This window comes from Xenopus tropicalis, chromosome 8 (genome assembly GCF_000004195.4).
Source record: "Xenopus tropicalis strain Nigerian chromosome 8, UCB_Xtro_10.0, whole genome shotgun sequence".
NCBI classification, from domain to species: domain Eukaryota; kingdom Metazoa; phylum Chordata; class Amphibia; order Anura; family Pipidae; genus Xenopus; species Xenopus tropicalis.
In genome coordinates this window covers 114,445,499-114,462,766 of record NC_030684.2, presented here as the reverse complement: position 1 = coordinate 114,462,766, position 17,268 = coordinate 114,445,499, and the positions used below count along the sequence as shown (strand labels likewise).

At 41.0% G+C, this 17,268-nt stretch overlaps 1 protein-coding gene across 2 annotated transcripts in view; it reads left to right on the top strand.

Moving 5' to 3' along the window:
* Positions 1-17,268, top strand: part of plcb2 (phospholipase C beta 2) — a 43,985-nt gene that overhangs the window by 6,951 nt on the left and 19,766 nt on the right. For both annotated transcript variants that reach the window (XM_031891635.1, XM_018096930.2), the window contains exons 2-9: positions 1,140-1,217; positions 6,933-7,001; positions 13,226-13,366; positions 14,335-14,414; positions 14,615-14,668; positions 15,243-15,318; positions 16,357-16,457; positions 16,942-17,108. In XM_031891635.1, the coding sequence (XP_031747495.1) occupies positions 1,140-1,217; positions 6,933-7,001; positions 13,226-13,366; positions 14,335-14,414; positions 14,615-14,668; positions 15,243-15,318; positions 16,357-16,457; positions 16,942-17,108 (766 nt within the window). The remainder of the gene's footprint in view (positions 1-1,139; positions 1,218-6,932; positions 7,002-13,225; positions 13,367-14,334; positions 14,415-14,614; positions 14,669-15,242; positions 15,319-16,356; positions 16,458-16,941; positions 17,109-17,268) is intronic.

Sequence of the window (17,268 nt, the reverse complement as noted above, 5' to 3'; positions counted from 1 at the left end):
CCACCATTCTATGTACCTTGCCAGTGTTGCCATCACTGTGACCCTAAGCCTAGTCAGGCTTCCCTTTTGGTGGGGTGCAGCTCTGCAGGCTTTCTCAGTAGCGTTTGTCCATATTTAAGGCAGTACTGGGTATGTTTGTTGCTCAATACATCCACACAATAATGAAATACAGACTCAGTGTCATAACTATGCTTTGCATAAAACCACAAAAATGTTCCTGTCTTGACTTTAGTTATAGAAAGTTGTAGCAACCCTGGTTGAGGGTTGGGGGTGGCGGAGATATTGAAGTGTGGGACCTGGCGTCAGTTCTGTTCTACACTAATCCAGGGATCCCCAATCTTTTATACCCGTGAGCCACATTCAAATGGAAAAAGTGTTGGGGAGCAACACAACCTTGAAAAAGGTTCATGGGGGTGTAAATAAGAGATATAATTGGCTACGTAATAGCTCCTATGTGGACTGGCAGCCTATAGAAGGCTCTGTTTGGCATTATATTTAGTTTTTATGGCACCAAAACTTGCCTCCTTACCAAAAATTCAAAAATAAGCACCTGCTTTGAGGCCACTGGGAGCAACATCCAAAGGGTTGGTGAGCAACATGTTACTCACGAGCCACTGGTTGGGGATCACTGCTCTAATCAGTATGGCTGTGTATCTTAATACATTATGGCAAACCACTTTAAGTTAACTTTTAGTATGTTATAGAATGGCCTATTCCTAGCAACTTTGCAATTGGTCTTTGTTAGTTTTTTCATAGTTTTTAAATAATTTGTCTTTCTTTTTTAAAAAAGTATTGCTCAGTGAGGCTACGATTCTATTGCTATTGTTACTTATAATCACTTATCTTTCTATTCAGGCCCTCTCCTGTTCATCTTCCAGGCTCTCATTTAAAGCACTGCCTGGTTGCTAAGGCAAACAAGACTCTAGCAACTAGGTAGCTGCTGAAACTTCAAACTGGAGGGTTGGTAAACAAAAAGCTGAATATGTGGGTCCCATATCTGTGTTACAGATAAAGCTCTACTTTAAATAGATAAAATTGAATTTAGCACATATAGGTGGAATGTCCAACCCATTTCATATTCTTATACCTGAGCTTTGCCTGTATGAAGCTGTTATTCATTTATTGTAATTCTTCTTCAGGAAACATCACTTGCATCTCCTGTTATACTACGTGTCGATCCCAAGGGCTATTACTTGTACTGGACGTTCCAAAGCAAGGTAAGGCATTTCTCTTTCTGTGTTGCTTTATCAGTATCCTTACCATTGCTAGCTGGGGGTGTCTGGCTAAGAGAATATTCAGCAAAACATTAAGATGAGCTGGGTTTGATATAATTGGCCCTGCCTCTCACCAGCCATTGCTTGTATTATATAAGCTGTAATGGCAGTTTCTATGCAATTTAGTGCGTGACACAGACAAGGACCTTGCCACAAATCCAGGCCTGTTCCTAGAAACTGAATATTGGCTGCTGGAATCGGATAGTAGCACAGAAAATAATAGACATATCTTGCTATTGTAACTGTGAATACTTTTGAAGATTACTTTAAAACCGCTGGCATTTTAAAAATAAAATTATTTTTATTTTATTAGGCAAAATCTTTAATTTTTACAAAATATTTAAGTTTACATTCCCTTTAAAGGAAACTAAAGCCTAACTAAAAAAGCAGTCTAGAATGTTCTACACCCCTTTAGCAGGGAAGATCTGTGCCCCTAAAGATGCCCCAGTAGCCCCCCACCTACTTTTCTGCTGATTCCCTGCACATGCTCTGTGCCGCTGTCACTTACTGAGCTTAGGAGCTGATGCACAATATACTGTATATATAGAATATAAATGTCACAATATAAGGCTGATTAGAAATCGCCAAATGAGTAGGTCTTCTCCCTAAGGTGGGCAATATCAGGCTAATTTGATTGTTTGGCCCTTACTGGAGGCAAAACAATCCTACTTAATAAATGTTTAAATGAATTTTCAGTAGACTTATGGTATGAAGAAGATCCAAATTACGGAAAGATCCCTTATACGGAAACCCCTGGATCCTGAGCATTCTGGATAACAGGTCCTATACCTGTACAAAGATTAGAAATATGGGTAAGTGCACTCCTGGAATACAAGAGCACTAAGGGGCTCATTATAAAAGCACTTGCTCCCACGGTAGTGCTGCTCTGTGCAGGGAGTGATTAATCAAAAATTCAGTGCTCAGTAGAAAAGAGCAGCACCAAGAGGGCTCCCCAGGCCTGTCTTGAAGCGGCCCGCACCTCCTTGTGCACACAGAGCAGGTAGGGTGCACCCTTTTGAATTTGGCATGGCCTAACACAGGCCCCACTAGATTTAGCGAGCAGCCTGCGGCTATTTGCACAATGCGCCACACAGTGACACTTTTTCCCAGTTTGTGCAGTGACACTGAGAGACAGGCAATAGCAATGCTGCACTATAAAACTGCACTCTGGGAGATTTACAACTCCCAGAAGTGGGACTAGAGAGCTGATTTTCTAATGTAAGTACCAGTGCAGTTACCAATAGCAACTAGCCCAAACTTAGTTTTGACCATCCTACTATTTCTAGAGTTTCTAAACATTTCTACTAAGTGAAAGCAAAGATCTGATTTGTTGCTTTGGGTAACTGGGCCGGTGCATGTTATGTTAGTAAATCAGTGCCTTGGTGTTCTGGCCCCTAAGGCTCCTTAGTGTGGAGAGCAGTTCACAAGAGCTTTGGCAACTTGCGCACTGGTCTAATTACAAGCCGAGCGCTCCCAGTGCTTCAGTTGACCATACATGGTTACATCTGCTAACTGAGATCCACAGAACATGAGAATTCATAAATGTGTTGCAACCTCCTCAGCATTCTGCTTGAGGTGGGAAAATGCATTGCAGAAGGGGGTTCAGTGAATTACTACTTCTGTCTATTCTAAAAAAAATATATATATATTCCAAACTTTGTTTTTACTTTTCACAAACAGTAATTTCTTCCTGCTTTTTTCAAATATCTGTTTATTTTGGTGCATTTTCTAGTACTGGTGACAAATTTTCTTGAGTAAAAACCATATTTCCCATAGGAGCCCACAGTCAGTGTATATAAGTCAGGCAGAGCTTCTTGTCTTCTCAGCTGAACCCCCTTCTGTCTCTTTTTGGTATCACTGTCAACAATGTTACCCTACATCCAGACCCCCGAGGCACTCATCTAGGTGGCACATTAGAACCCTCCCTCACTTTCTCTGACTCAGTCCCTGACCAGGATATGCCATCTCTTTCTCATTTTATATTGGTCCCATCATGTGTCCACATAATGCACTGATTTATGGCCTTTTGCTCTACAGGATAGACTGCTGCAAGCTGGTCACATCTTATTAGAGCAAGGATGTTTGACCTCCAGCTGTTATTAACACAACAACTAACATTTTACACCCCTGCATTAAGTAGCTTTTAGGATTATTTTACAGACCACTGTCTGGTTTCCCCTGCATGTATCAGTAATGAACCTGGGAAAATTTCCAAAACACTTGAGTTTTTACTTAACTTTTTTATTGTCTGTCAAGTACCATTGAGTCCTATGGAGGCTTAGAATAGCAGAGAAATAGAATAGTCAGTTAATCCCCTTATTGGTTTCTGTTTCACCCAGTTTCAAGTGAAACTTAAACACATTACTGTTTTTCAAGAATGAGTGCCAATGCTCCTAAAATGGCCGCTGGAGCAATTCCTGTTTGGGAAAAATATATAGTATTCATGGAAACGAACGTCCGTTTAAACGTGAATTTTTAAAATTTAAAAGATACTTTCAGCTCTAAAAATTAGTGATTTTCTAATGTAAACTTGAAACTGACATACGACCGATAACAGCATTATTGTGACATTATTGTGATCATTACATCAATGATCGAGTTTCATTCAAATTTATATCATGTCGAGTTTATACGACTTTCAAGGCCAGAAAAAAACTGATTTCAGTAAATTAGCCCCTAAGTGTTGCCTGTAGCTGCCTATACATATGTTTTATTGTTTCTTGTTGGATCATAATACTCTACCACATAGAACATTATAACCTTTCCATTTGTGATATAAGCCTTGAGACTGCCTTACCCTATGCTGCTAGATGACTCTAACCCTCCTGTCAGTATCTGCTATTTAATTGTACTTGCCTTGGTGGCGTAACAACATTAACCCTCCTTCCCCTCTCTGCTGCTCACCACAGACCTTGCATCATTATTTCCTTTCTTGTCTCTGCTGCCTCTCTCCCCAGTCCCAGTAAACGATACCATAGTTCTACAGTAATCACTCTGGAGAAGAAACTGTTATTTCCACCTCTTCATTTGAGATTTGCTGCACAGCAATATGAGCACATATGAGTCCTTGGCAAGTCGAGCCAGCAGAGCCCTGGAGATAGGGAATGGTTATTTACTAATGCTGTATCTATTTCTGGACTCCTAATTGATTGAATATGAAGGTCTGGGAAATAACAACATTCCTCATCTTTTTCTGCTAGCCCTTAATATGAAATATGTTTTTATCATTTTTTTATACTTAATCGTTGATATATTAATATGGTTTACAACCCTGATATTCAGACGTACAAGCCTAACGGTAGTTCTGGTCAGTACTGCCAACACACTGGCATAGACTCATGACTAAAGGGCTTGGGCTCATGACTAAAGGGCTTGGGCTCATGACTAAAGGGCTTGGGCTCATGACTAAAGGGCTTGGGCTCGTGACTAAAGGGCTTAAGGCCAGTGCTAGCCAGAAACTCAACTTCCCGCTTCTTGGCTGTTGCTCACTTGTTTCCTTTCCTTATCCTCCTGCCTTCTGTGCCCCCCCCCATCCCCCCCAGTAAACCCATGGCACATTCTTACCCTGCCTTCCCCTAGTTCCAGCCCTGATAATCTCTAACCCCAGGCCCCAGGCTAGTGTTTCTCTTCAATGACAAATGTGCCTGTGGAAAACTGTGGGTCTGAGTTTAGTGATTATAACCACTGGAGGGCGTCTGATTGTTTAGTTTTCTAAAATGCAATTATCTAACCAAACCATTATCTACCAACCATTTGTACCTGTGAGAAATATTTAAATATAAAAAAAAAAGTTGGGGAACAACACATGCATGAAAAAAGTTCCTAGGGGGTGACTAATAAAGAGCTGTGATTGGCTATTTGGTAGCCCCTATGTGGACTGGCAGCCTACAGGAGATTGTTTGACAGTACACCTGTATTTATACAACCAAAACCTGCCTCCTAATCAGAAATTAAAAAATAATCACCTGCTTTAAGGCCACTGGCAGCAACATCGAAAGGGTTGGGGAGTAACAAGTTGCACCTCAGCCACTGATTAGGGATCACTGTTCTAAATTATTCTAAAACATAAATTATAAAGCATAAATGCAGCAAACATGATTTTGTGCCATTGTGCCTTGTGAATCAAGAAGGGCACAGTCAGCAGGGGGCACCTGTGCAAAATAGTGAAAAGGCCCCCCCCATCGCTAGCCACATTCACTGCAGAGCTACAGTTCATTTGTTAGGGTTAATAAAAGTCCATATCTGCCCCCAATGTGAATCTGTAAGAGAAAACAGGACATAACACCATAATGTAATCATCAAAAATGAAATATTATTCTTAGAATGAGGAGCGTTATATGATGATGGGATCCATTAAAATAACTCAGATCAGCATTCCTTGATCCAAAACCCCAGTTACTTCATTCTAAGTCTAATGCCACAGTCACAAAGCAACGCAGGAGTCCAGCATTTGCATTAGGTACTTGTGCTCGAGGAACCTTTGATATTTTGTGTTTGTGCTTTCTAAGATGGACTTTCCAGCATTTAAATGTGAAGTACAGATGTACACAGAAGTAGCAATAGTTAAAGAAAGATTTTTACATAGAAACATTACATTTTTTGCATAACAAATGAATTAGAAGGATAGTGTGTGGCTGGGATTTAGGAGCTCCAAGTTAGAATGCTGTGCCTTCTATTGGGGAAATTAGCCTCTATATTTGCTAATATCCCACTGTAATCAGTTGTGGGCCTCTTTTTTTTTATAAGGAACAGGATGTTAAAATGATCTCTGGTTTGCTATTTAAAGTTCCTCTTCTCATTGTCAAAGTGGACTTCCTAGGGCCCACCGGAGAACCTTACCTCTGGGGCCCACTGTTACAACACATTCAAAATAGCATAGTTCTCTTCTGTACATAATAAAGTACTGATGGGTATTATCCTACAGGGGCTAGTTAGGGCCTTGGCCCACCTAGAGATACCTTGGTACCCTGGCAGGCCAGACCAACCGTGTCTATTCTTCTACCCACGGTTGTGCAGAGTCTGCCCACAGCCACCATCTCTTCACATAGTCCTTCTGCAAGGTTTGGGGAGGGAGTCTGCACTGCCCATCCCTGTTACATAAGTAATCTGGCATCAATATCACAGCACAGAAAATTTAATATATAATGATGTACTGGTGCGATTCTAATGGTGAAAGATTTACCGCAATATAATATTGCAGAAATGGTTTGTGTGCTTCTCAGTTCAGGTATGAGACCTGTTATCTAGAATGCTCAGGACCTGGGGGTTTCCAGATAAGGGGTCTTTTGGGAATTTGGATCTCCATTCCTTAAGGTTACTATATAATTTAAACATTAAATAAAACCAATAGGAGTGTTTTGTTTCCAACAAGGATTAATTCTTAGTTCAGATTAATTGAATTATTGAATTATTTGATTTAAATGGTGTCTATGGGAGATGGCCATCCTGTAATTTAGAGCTTTCTGGATAACAGATCCCATACTTACATACTACTTGCGCAGGTTTCATACCTTGTGTGCATCTCACAGCTCACTGGGAACATTTCCTGCCCAATTGAATTCCCAATCCCAGACTTTTATAGAGCTCTGTAACAAAGAAAAAGTTAAAGGTATATCTTTAAATTTGAAATAACAATAGAATTTTTTTTTTATTTTATAGGAAATGGAATTTGTCGAACTTACAAGCATCAGAGATACCAGATTTGGAAAATTTGCCAAAGCTCCAAAGGTATACACTAAAAAAATCCATCTGGGGAGACTGAAATGCAAGGATAATATGGGGGGGGGGGTTCAGTCCTATCCAAATTTACCTGTTTAGGGAAAAAGGGATCTAGTAGCCTGCTCCTCACAGTACCAGGGTAACAATCAGCAACACTGAAAGGTACACTATGGGGCACATTTACTAATCCACGAATCCGAATCACGAATGGGAAAAAATCATATTGGAAACGAAAATTTCATAAGATCGCAAATATCACGAAAATGCTTACGAAAAAATCGTATTAGTCACGATAATATCGTATTGGTGATCCGAAAGTCACGAAATTTTCGTACCGAACCATTGTAAACAGCAGTAAAACCTTTCCGATTTTTTCATGCAAACGTCCGAAAAAGTCGTGCGCCGTACGAAAAAGTCGTGCGCCATACAAAAAAGTTGTGCGGACGCCCGAAAAAAATCGGCAAAAATACGCTCGGAGCGTTCGTGCTTTTGTAAATGTGCCCCTTTGTGTTTATATTAGTACATTCTGGGTTTCCACCACTTGGAACATTTCATAGCACTCTTACCTTCCAATTTGTGCCTGTATGTTACCCAACCACTTAGTCTGTAAGCTCTACGGGGCAGGGACCTCCTTCCTACTTTGTCTCATACCACATGGCACCTATTCCCTGTGTATTTATACTTATTTATTGTATTTATTATAACACTTGTCCTCCCTGTGTGTAATTGTGTATATTGTAAGATTGTACAGCGCTGCGTACCCTTGTGGCTCTTTATAAATAAAGTTATACATACATACATACATAGCAAACCTTGCAATAATGGTTGCAGTATTAACCATACTAATACACATTTGTGTAGGGATTGGCTAAATCCCATCCCCGCTGAATTCTGCACACAATGATCTGATACTCTACTTGATGCGTGTACTTATCATTTTATTATTATTTGCATAGTTGGGCATGAATCCAGTTCAGATTTGCACAGGAGAGGCAAATAGGGAAATCTGGAATGAATTTGTGCATCTCCCGGGGAGCAGCTGCTCTGTGTTGTGACAGTGTCTATGGGTGAAATGTTTGTGGTTACCCGTGGGTGCTGAGATTCCATATTTACATGAGTATCAGCTTTGCCCTTGCCGCATATATACAAATACACCTGTCTAATGAATGCTTGTTTGGCTATAAGGGCTAAACGGTTTCTCGTGGATGGCGTCAGATCGACAAAACGCATGCGACAAATCGGGTGTAGTTGTGCAAAATATAATGGGACTGATACAAAAATCAAATGTATAAACTACATTTATCCGATGCAACATTACATTATAGTATATGGAGATCAGATTATGTAGGATCCTACAAATTCTTGTGCTGTTGCGTTGTGTTACATGGAGGATCAGATTAAATCTGTGCCACAAAGTCTGATGAAAAATATCTGTGGAGTTAAGCCCTAAATCTCCTGGGATACGCTGATTCCCTTGCTTGGGATGCAGTACCTGATGGATGAAAGTAACAGCTGTAAAAACATCATATAGATCAGTGGTGTCCAACTGGCGGCCCGCGGGCCGCATGCGGCCCTCGACCCCCCTCTGTGTGGCCCCCCACCTGTCTGACTGCTTTGATGGCTTACCTTTGTGTAAGATTTAAATGGTATCAGTACTGAGATTAACTGGCCCCCTGCATGGTTCTCACCTCAGATTCAGGCTGTAATCCCCCTGTATTGTTTAAAAATTTAATCCCCTGTGTTGTTCACACCTTTTAATCTCTGCATTGCTCACCCCCTGCAGTGTTCACACCTCAGGCTCAGGTTGTAATCACCCATATTGTTCACCTCTTCACATCTCAGACATTGTATGTACTGCCTGGACTATGCTGCCTAGGGTAGGCAGAGTATGGCACACACAGGCAGCATAGGGCAGGGTGGGTATGGCACACACAGGCAGCATAGGGCAGGGAGGGTATGGCACACACAGGCAGCATAGGGCAGGGAGAGTATGGCACACACAGGCAGCATAGGACAGGCAGAGTATGGCACACACAGGCAGCATAGGACAGGCAGAGTGCTGTCTGTGTGTGCCATACTCTGCCTACCCTATGCTGCCTGTGGGAGGTTAACCTGGCAGGGGTTTGTTCTGGGAGTTTGTTAGCAGTTGGAAATAGCCATTAAATGGTCCCTAAGGTGTGTAATTATGTGATGGGGGTTGCTGTACTATCCACAGGGGAGGAGGAGGCATATGGATTTAAGGGTGTGTCTTAATATAACAATTTAATTCTTTAACATATGAATGATGATTGATATCCCTGCAGCGACCATTGTGATAAAATGGGTGTGGTTTGAAGTGGGTGTGGTTTAAAATGGGGGAGTGGCCACAACTGGCTTCCATTAGTGGCCCTCCACCATGTATGCGAGAGAAATTCCGGCCCTCGGCACCGCAGAAGTTGGACAGCACTGATATAGATGATAAGAACTAGAGGAGATGGAGGCAATGGCAACCGTAGTGATGTTGGGCAGTTTGTAGTCCAGGCACTGCCGACTGGTGACTCTGAATTGCTAAATATTCACTGAAAGCCATTTGTGTCATAGGAAACACTGACTGCCATCTATGGGAATGGAATAAATGGACCTAAAACATACCAAATAAATGCACCCATAACATGTGAATAAAAACATTGTGTGTGTGTATACAGTATATATATATGTATAAGACAATTTCATTTTGTCTTTTCATATGATATTTCCCCATCCCATGTAACATTATTGGCAATAAGAAATAAAGAGTTCACAGTAATCGCTTCTCCTAACATAAAGGTCATTTACATCAGTGGGGTTTAGACTTTTTCAGTTCAAGCCCCCATCTGTGGTCCCATAAATGGTAGGGCACCTATTATAAGTATACGCATATATTGCACAGCGCTGTCCAAACAGATGACATTGGGCCAAATGGGGCCCCTGCATTTCTGTGGGCCCCTGCCTATATAGGGGCTGCATGATCTGTTATGTACAGAATGTCATTTTTACATAATATGGCCCATGAATATGTAGTATGTCAGTTAATTAAGCACTAAATGGAAACAGGGGGTAGCTCTAATCTAGGGGTGCAAATAAGTGTTCAGCCCACATCTCACCTCTTTTCTGACCTTTAGCATGAGCATCCAGGACACTAAATAAGCCTTCATCTTAAACCTTACCCTAACTGTTCTCCAGGCAGGGTCCCCCCATCCGCTAGTTTAAGCCCATACATGGGGAGGGTACCTGGCCCATAGTTTGGGAACCATAGTTTTACATTATAAACAGCATCTGAGGACAATATCATCTGTCTGCTTAAAAATAAAAGGATTCTGGGAGCTGCAGTTCCACCAAATGCATTGTTTTGCTGCCTCAATGTAAATAATGCTCGATAATGAGCTGTTTCACTGCAGAATCAAAACGGCTTTGGAACAGATGGCCAAGACTTAGGTACAAGCTTGTAGGTCATACCCTAGGGAAATTCTCTCATGTGTTGGAAAAGAAAACTTAATGCAATAAGGGCCCAACCCGTGGGGAATGCACTAATCAGAGAGAGGTGTAAGCCATGTATCTTTCTGATGAAACTGAGACTCTGCTCCTGGGAGAGATCTGTGTGATTACTATTTCCATTTTGCCTTCTCACTGGGCCCTTCACCGTCTGTGGAAGGTATATAAGGATTATTGTCAGTTCCAAGACTCCGAGTCCATTCATACAGGTTCTTCCCTATAGAGCCAATCCCAGGTATTATTATTTAAAGGAATACTGTCACAAGTTAATAGAGCTTCTCGAGCAGAATCCTGCACGGAAATCCGTTTTTCAAAAACACAAGAGTTTTTTTTATATTTTGAAAATTCACATGGGGCTAGCCATATTTTTCATTTCCCTGGGTGCCACAGCCATGTGAGCTGTGCTCTGATAAACTTCAGTCTCACTTTACTGCTGAGCTGCAAGTTGGAGTGATATCACCCCCCCCCCCACCCCCCCCAGCAGCCGATCAGCAGAACAATGGGAAGGGAGCAAGATAGCAGCTCCCAGTAGGTATCAGAATAGCACTCAATAGTAAGAAATCCAAGTCTGGCTTGGGACTCCTCCAGTTACATGGGAGTAGGAGAAACAATAGGTTACCTGAAAGCAGTTCTAATGTGTAGCGCTGGCTCCTTCTGAAAGCTCAGACTCAGGCACAATGCACTGAGATGGCGCCTACACACCAATATTACAGCTAAAAATATATTAGTTGGTTATAGAATAAAATTTGAAGTGGTAAAGCAAATTATTTGTTATGTAAACAGTGTAATTTAGATATAAAAAGTCCCCATAAAAATCATGACAGTATCCCTTTAATGACTGATGCACATTTACCATAGGGTGAGCACAATCAATGACCAAAGTGACAGAGCAGCTTTGCCCCTATTGAAGGCTCCCTAATTTTACTTAATTACAGTCCTCTGCTGTTTAGGGTTGCCACTATTTCTGGAATAAAATACCGACCTTCCTATATTTTTATCATTTTTCCCTATTAATAAGATTGGCATCAAGCAGCATTTTTATGGCCAGGCTGGTAAATTACTGACCAGGCAGCAACCCTAGTGCTGTTTGATGCAGATTGGAAGTGCTTGCAGGCAGACACTGTAGCCCATAACTGTCACTTTCTATTTGTGCACCTCCGTGCCTAGTAATTGCCCCTGTGCATTCATCAGAATAGTTCCAGGTAAGAAAACATTTTCTGCTCAAGGCATCAGCGTGACATACAATTCCTTCTCCCACTCTGCCACCTGCAGGTAGGTTTAGGCATTTCTATATTCACTAAATCAGTTATTTGCATTAGTAGGTAATGGGTTTAGGCATCGTGCTTATGAAATTAATATACTTGAAGTCTCATTTATCAAACTGCCTTGGGGCAGAAATACGTAAGGCCTCATCTGTCAAGCTGTCTTGAGACTGAAAGCACAAAGGCTTACACAAATGAGCACCCTATGAACGCCATAGAGAAAAGATTTGTGAATGCCCCATAGCACTAAGCCTTGTGCAAAGTGCAATGTTGTATGCGCAAAGGCACCCCACTACTTATCTGCAAAGTTCAGGGTTCCATCAGTGCTTTTTGCCAGTCATTTTTGGCCTGTGCAAGGAAATACAGGTAAGGTAATGCCCAAATGAAGCCATACTGCCACCCATGTACTACTTGTATTGCTACTCATAAGTTTCTTGCATCTAAAGGTAGGTGTAAAATTCTCAGACAATTCTGAAATATAAAGCACTGTGAATAAAAAAAACTATGGTGGATTGCACTGCGTTTTGCATTTTACTCATTACCTGCTGTTGATAATTGATTGCCTTTGTGTACGTTCTGCTTTGCAGATCTGAAGTTTGACTCCTATTTACTCCTATTATCTAAACAATAGAGGGATATTTTGGTGTCACATTAAAAGGATATGAATATAATAAGTATATATACTGTTTATTGCAATATTCATGTTGTCTTTATAACAATGATCCATGGCACATATTTTAAAGAAACCAAATTCTATTTATCTAGATACAATATTTTTACCTTCCTGTTTGTGGAACAAGCTTGAAAGAACTGGCCTGCCGAGTGTAGCCATTAGATTAGATACTAAATACTAATAAATGACTATATATATATCTATATAAACACACACAAAGGTAGATGAGTTTGCATTTGTTATAAAACAATTCTCAAGGTGTACAGTCAATCGGAAAAAATATATACAGAACATATACAGAACAGAGGAAACGATCCAAATGGCCCAACTAGTCTTGTCTACATATGTATCAAATATGTATTTAATCTGTGTCTGTATGTTCTTTATTGTGTGCTTGTCTGTAGGATAGAATGAGCAGTTATGAGTGCAGAGCAGGAGTCAGAGTAGGTCCAGGCTGATTTGCCATATTAATGTGCCATTTACACGAACTTCTCCCATCTGCTGAAACATATTCTCATTTCCTGTCTGTAATCTCATTAGGAAATGGAAATGCATTTTATCTGCAGCTAGTGTATTGGCCAGTTATATGCTTATTAATATTATGGACAGCACAGCTGGAATTGTTGATCCAACTATCAATCAGTGGGCATGAAACAAAGGCAGGGGCATTTGCTATCTGTGGCACGGATAGGGCGTTGGCCCAGCCTATTACTGTATATTACAGGCAGACATAGGAGATTAGGTCAGTGCTTAGTCGATCTCACAGAATTTCTTTTCTTTCTATTTAGAGCCAGAAACTACGAGAGGTCTTTAACTTGGACTTTCCTGAGAACAACTTCCTTGCCAAAGCCCTCACTATTGTAACTGGGCCTGACATGGTGGATCTGACTTTCCATAATTTTGTCTCCTACAAGGAAAATGTTGGCAAGGTAGATAAATCCTAATCTTAATGGTTGTTGTATTGCTCTATGCCCTCTAGGCTGACCTTCCTCTATGTTATGTATTGGTATCAAGTATCATCTTTACCACTGTGGCTGGTGACCACTAGTTATTGAGTTTGAGTTTTACCAGGAGAAACCTTTTGGGGGTGCATGCGTGTTTTGACTTTACCAACAGACCTGTCTTATGGAATCAACCATAGGAATCCATTACAGCTAGATGGTATATTCCTATAAAAGTCTAACCCCCATATGTAAAAAAGGCACTCATTTTACCCAGTAGCAGTAACCCATAGTAACCAATAAGATGTTTGCTTTTAAACAGATGAGCAGTAAATTCTACCTGCTGGGTTACTACTGCTGGGCAAACTTAGTGCCTTTTTTACATATGGGGGTTAGACTTTTATAGGAATATACCATCTAGCTGTAATGGATTCCCAAGATTAGTCACCTGCAATAAATCTTCACTACCGCAGGCAACTAATCACCCCCGAAATGCCCTCCCACCGAAGTGAAGCGTATGCCATCCCACTGGCGATTCACGTTCATTAGTCGCCCGCAGTAGGGAAGAAATTGTGAACAGTTTCTTCTATCCAGCATGGCTGGTCTCAGGGGAGGCCAGAGAGGTCATTAGCCCTGGGCTGCCAGTATTAGAGGCCCCCATGGGGTAAAAAACATACATAAATGACTAAGGACATAAAAAAATTACGTTTTCAAGGGAGATGTTGGCAGCTGTGTTATAATAAGAGCTTAAATCCCTGGGGTCCCAGTTAGTACCAAGGCTCTGTCCCGTAGCTCTGGCCCTGGAAACAAGTTTGTGTTATTTTAATGGAAAAGTAGCAGGCATGCAAATAATTATAACATCATATCATCTTCTACCCCAACTTTACTAACATGATGTGCAACATCTGAACCCAAAAGTGACATTACTGTACATTATAACCTGTCTTGTCTTGCAGGCATGGGCCGCAGATATTCTGTCAGTTGTCACAAACCCGCTGGTGCCAAACGCATGCCGGTATTCCTTTTTTGAGAAGATGTAAGTTTTGCTTTAAACAGCAATTACAGTGGGAGCAGGTACAGAGCCAGCTTTTATCTGCTGGCACCAATGTGGTTGGGGAAATGGGGGGGCTTGGATAAAAATGGGGGTGATTATTTCTCTCTTAAATACATTTTCATTGCTTCAGTTACTGTTTTGATATCCAAGTCTCCTTCTTTGTCTCTGCACATTTGATACAGACATGTCAAGCTGCAGCTACAACTGAATTCCGAGGGGAAGATTCCTGTGCGCAAGTAAGTGCCTACATATTGTAGGGGGAGGTAAACCCAGCGTCGGGCACCTTTAGTTCTACCACAGAAAATGAGTAAAACAGCAAAAAAAACATATTGGGCTCTGGGAATGGAGCTTCTGTGTTTGTTTGATTTGTGAACATCAGCGAACCTTACAACAATCTTTGGCTAGAAGCAAAATTTAGACATCTAAATTAGCTAATAATGTTACATGGGGCAAATAATGTCACCTCCACAGACCATAAACACAAATAAAAGAAAGACACCACATGTCACTCAGAACAGTGAGGAGTATTTTACTATTCCATACAGACCAGACATGGGTTTCATTTAATGCACTACAGTTATAGTAAGGATGCAAGCCTCCGGAAGTTGTTGTGCTTCAACTCTCAGTATCACTCAGTATCGCTACAACTTTTCAGCTGTTGTTGAACTGCAACTCCTAGTGATTCCCACAGTCCCCTCTAGTGCAAGGCCTGAATGAGGCATATATCTAATCTTGGATTTATAACATCCCACCTGCCTGGGTTTTCATTGCAAAACATTCCTTTATGTCCCCTTTTTTTGTCTTGGACAGTTTTTTTCAGATGTTTCCCGCTGACAGGAAGAGAGTGGAACAAGCGCTAAACTCCTGCCACCTATCAAAGGGCAAAGTAAGTGCAGTGGATGTTGGTTCCCTGTATGCAGATTATATAGACAGACTAGCAATACTGCTTTGAGTTTAATTGACTTTGTGCATATAACCCAAAAGAGCTAATGATGCAATGAAATGACGTTTATTTACTGTATTTATTAGACTTTATTAATTGCCAAAACATTTACACTTCAATATAAAGGATATTGTCCCTAAAGGCCATAGTAATAGAAAAGCACAATATTTTTAATACAAATTATATCATAACATCCAGTGCAATGGGAAAGTGCCCCTTATATTTGCAGAATAATACAGTATAGCAATCACTTTCAGATCATTTTAATTTAGTTTTGCCAAGAACTGTAGGGATTATTTCTTTTCCAGGGATCGAGACCCCTGTCTGTGTGAGCGGGAGACAGACCTCAGTGTTTTTAGGAATAAGGGTTTGTGCTAGGCAGGCTAATGAGCTGCAGAAGGGCTGCTTTCTGGTGCATAACTGTATCAGGGTGGCGTGGCAGCCAAGGGTAAATGCCCATTGGCCAATCTTGTGTCTTTGTTGGAAAGAGACAATGGGTTTGACTTTTGGTTTGAAAATGATAGCACTGATCACCTTGGCCCAAATAGCCCACCCCTGCCCCTATTATATAAGCCATATAGGTCCTCCGCTGTACAGCCAGAATGGGTCTCCTGCTGCCTGGCTATCCCAGACCCAACTTAGTCATTGTTCTTCAGGCCACCTACCAGGGTTTCCTTACACCAGTACCACGTGTACCAACCTGATGGTGACCCTGGAATTAACTAAAAGATGCAAATCCTCTTTATGTCAAAAGGCAGCAAAGCAGAATATGCCTTGCCGAGTATTGCAAGAACAACAAAAGTAGAAAAAAAGCAATTTGGACATATAAATGTATACGTGATGCACACAAGTTCTTCATCTATTGTAGAAATCCTTTAACTGGCTAAGATTATGTTACCCATAATTGTTCAACTTTTTCTATGTTTTCATATACATAGCGCATGTTTGTGACAGTATTTAGTGTCTCGGTTTTGCTTTCAGAATGATGCAATCAACCCAGAGGATTTCCCTGAATCCGTCTTCAGAACGTTCCTCATGCAGCTCTGCCCTCGGCCTGAGATTGATGAGATCTTTACCTCTTAGTGAGTTTATAAACAGAACATGCTCACTGTGCACTTATCATAATCGCTGCAACCCAAATAATGTAACTGACTTCTATGTAAGATGAAGATGGTGCTGCCTTTATTTATCTTCCTTACACAATGTGTAGAGTTCCCAGGTATTATCTCCTTCCATGTAGTGTTGGTTGTAGGAGACCGAAACATTTGTAGAAATGGCTACATGCCATCCAGGAAATCAGTGGGAGATGTGGAAGAATTAAAGTAGTAGGTAATAAATATTGTCCAAAGAGACCTCAAATGGGTGGAGGGTGAAAGGTTCCTAGTGCATATAGCAACCTGGGGAACATCAGCAACCCAACTGCACTATTTCTTTAGAACTGACCACCAGAAATTCATAATTGGATAATAGAATGAGTATTTTCTATCTTGATATACAGAATACATTTTTTGAAAGGTTTGATTACTTAAACTACATATTATCCCTGTATTTCTCCCTGGGATCCAGTCACTCCAAGGCCAAACCCTACATGACCAAGGTCCACCTCACCAAATTTATCAACCAGAAGCAGAGGGATTCTCGCCTGAATGAGCTTATTTTTCCTCCTGCGAAGACAGAGCAAGTACAAGGGCTTATAGAGAAATATGAACCCAGCGTGATTAATGTGCAGAGAGGTGAGTTACGAATCTGTTCTGTAGTTGACTTTCTTTGTCTCTCTAATAAGATGAAGAAGTTCTGAGTAGTTGAATTACTGAAGAAAATTCATGTGATCATACAATTTGACTTTCTACAATATGAATATAATATAATGGCAGAGGTCACAGCCAGAAGGTT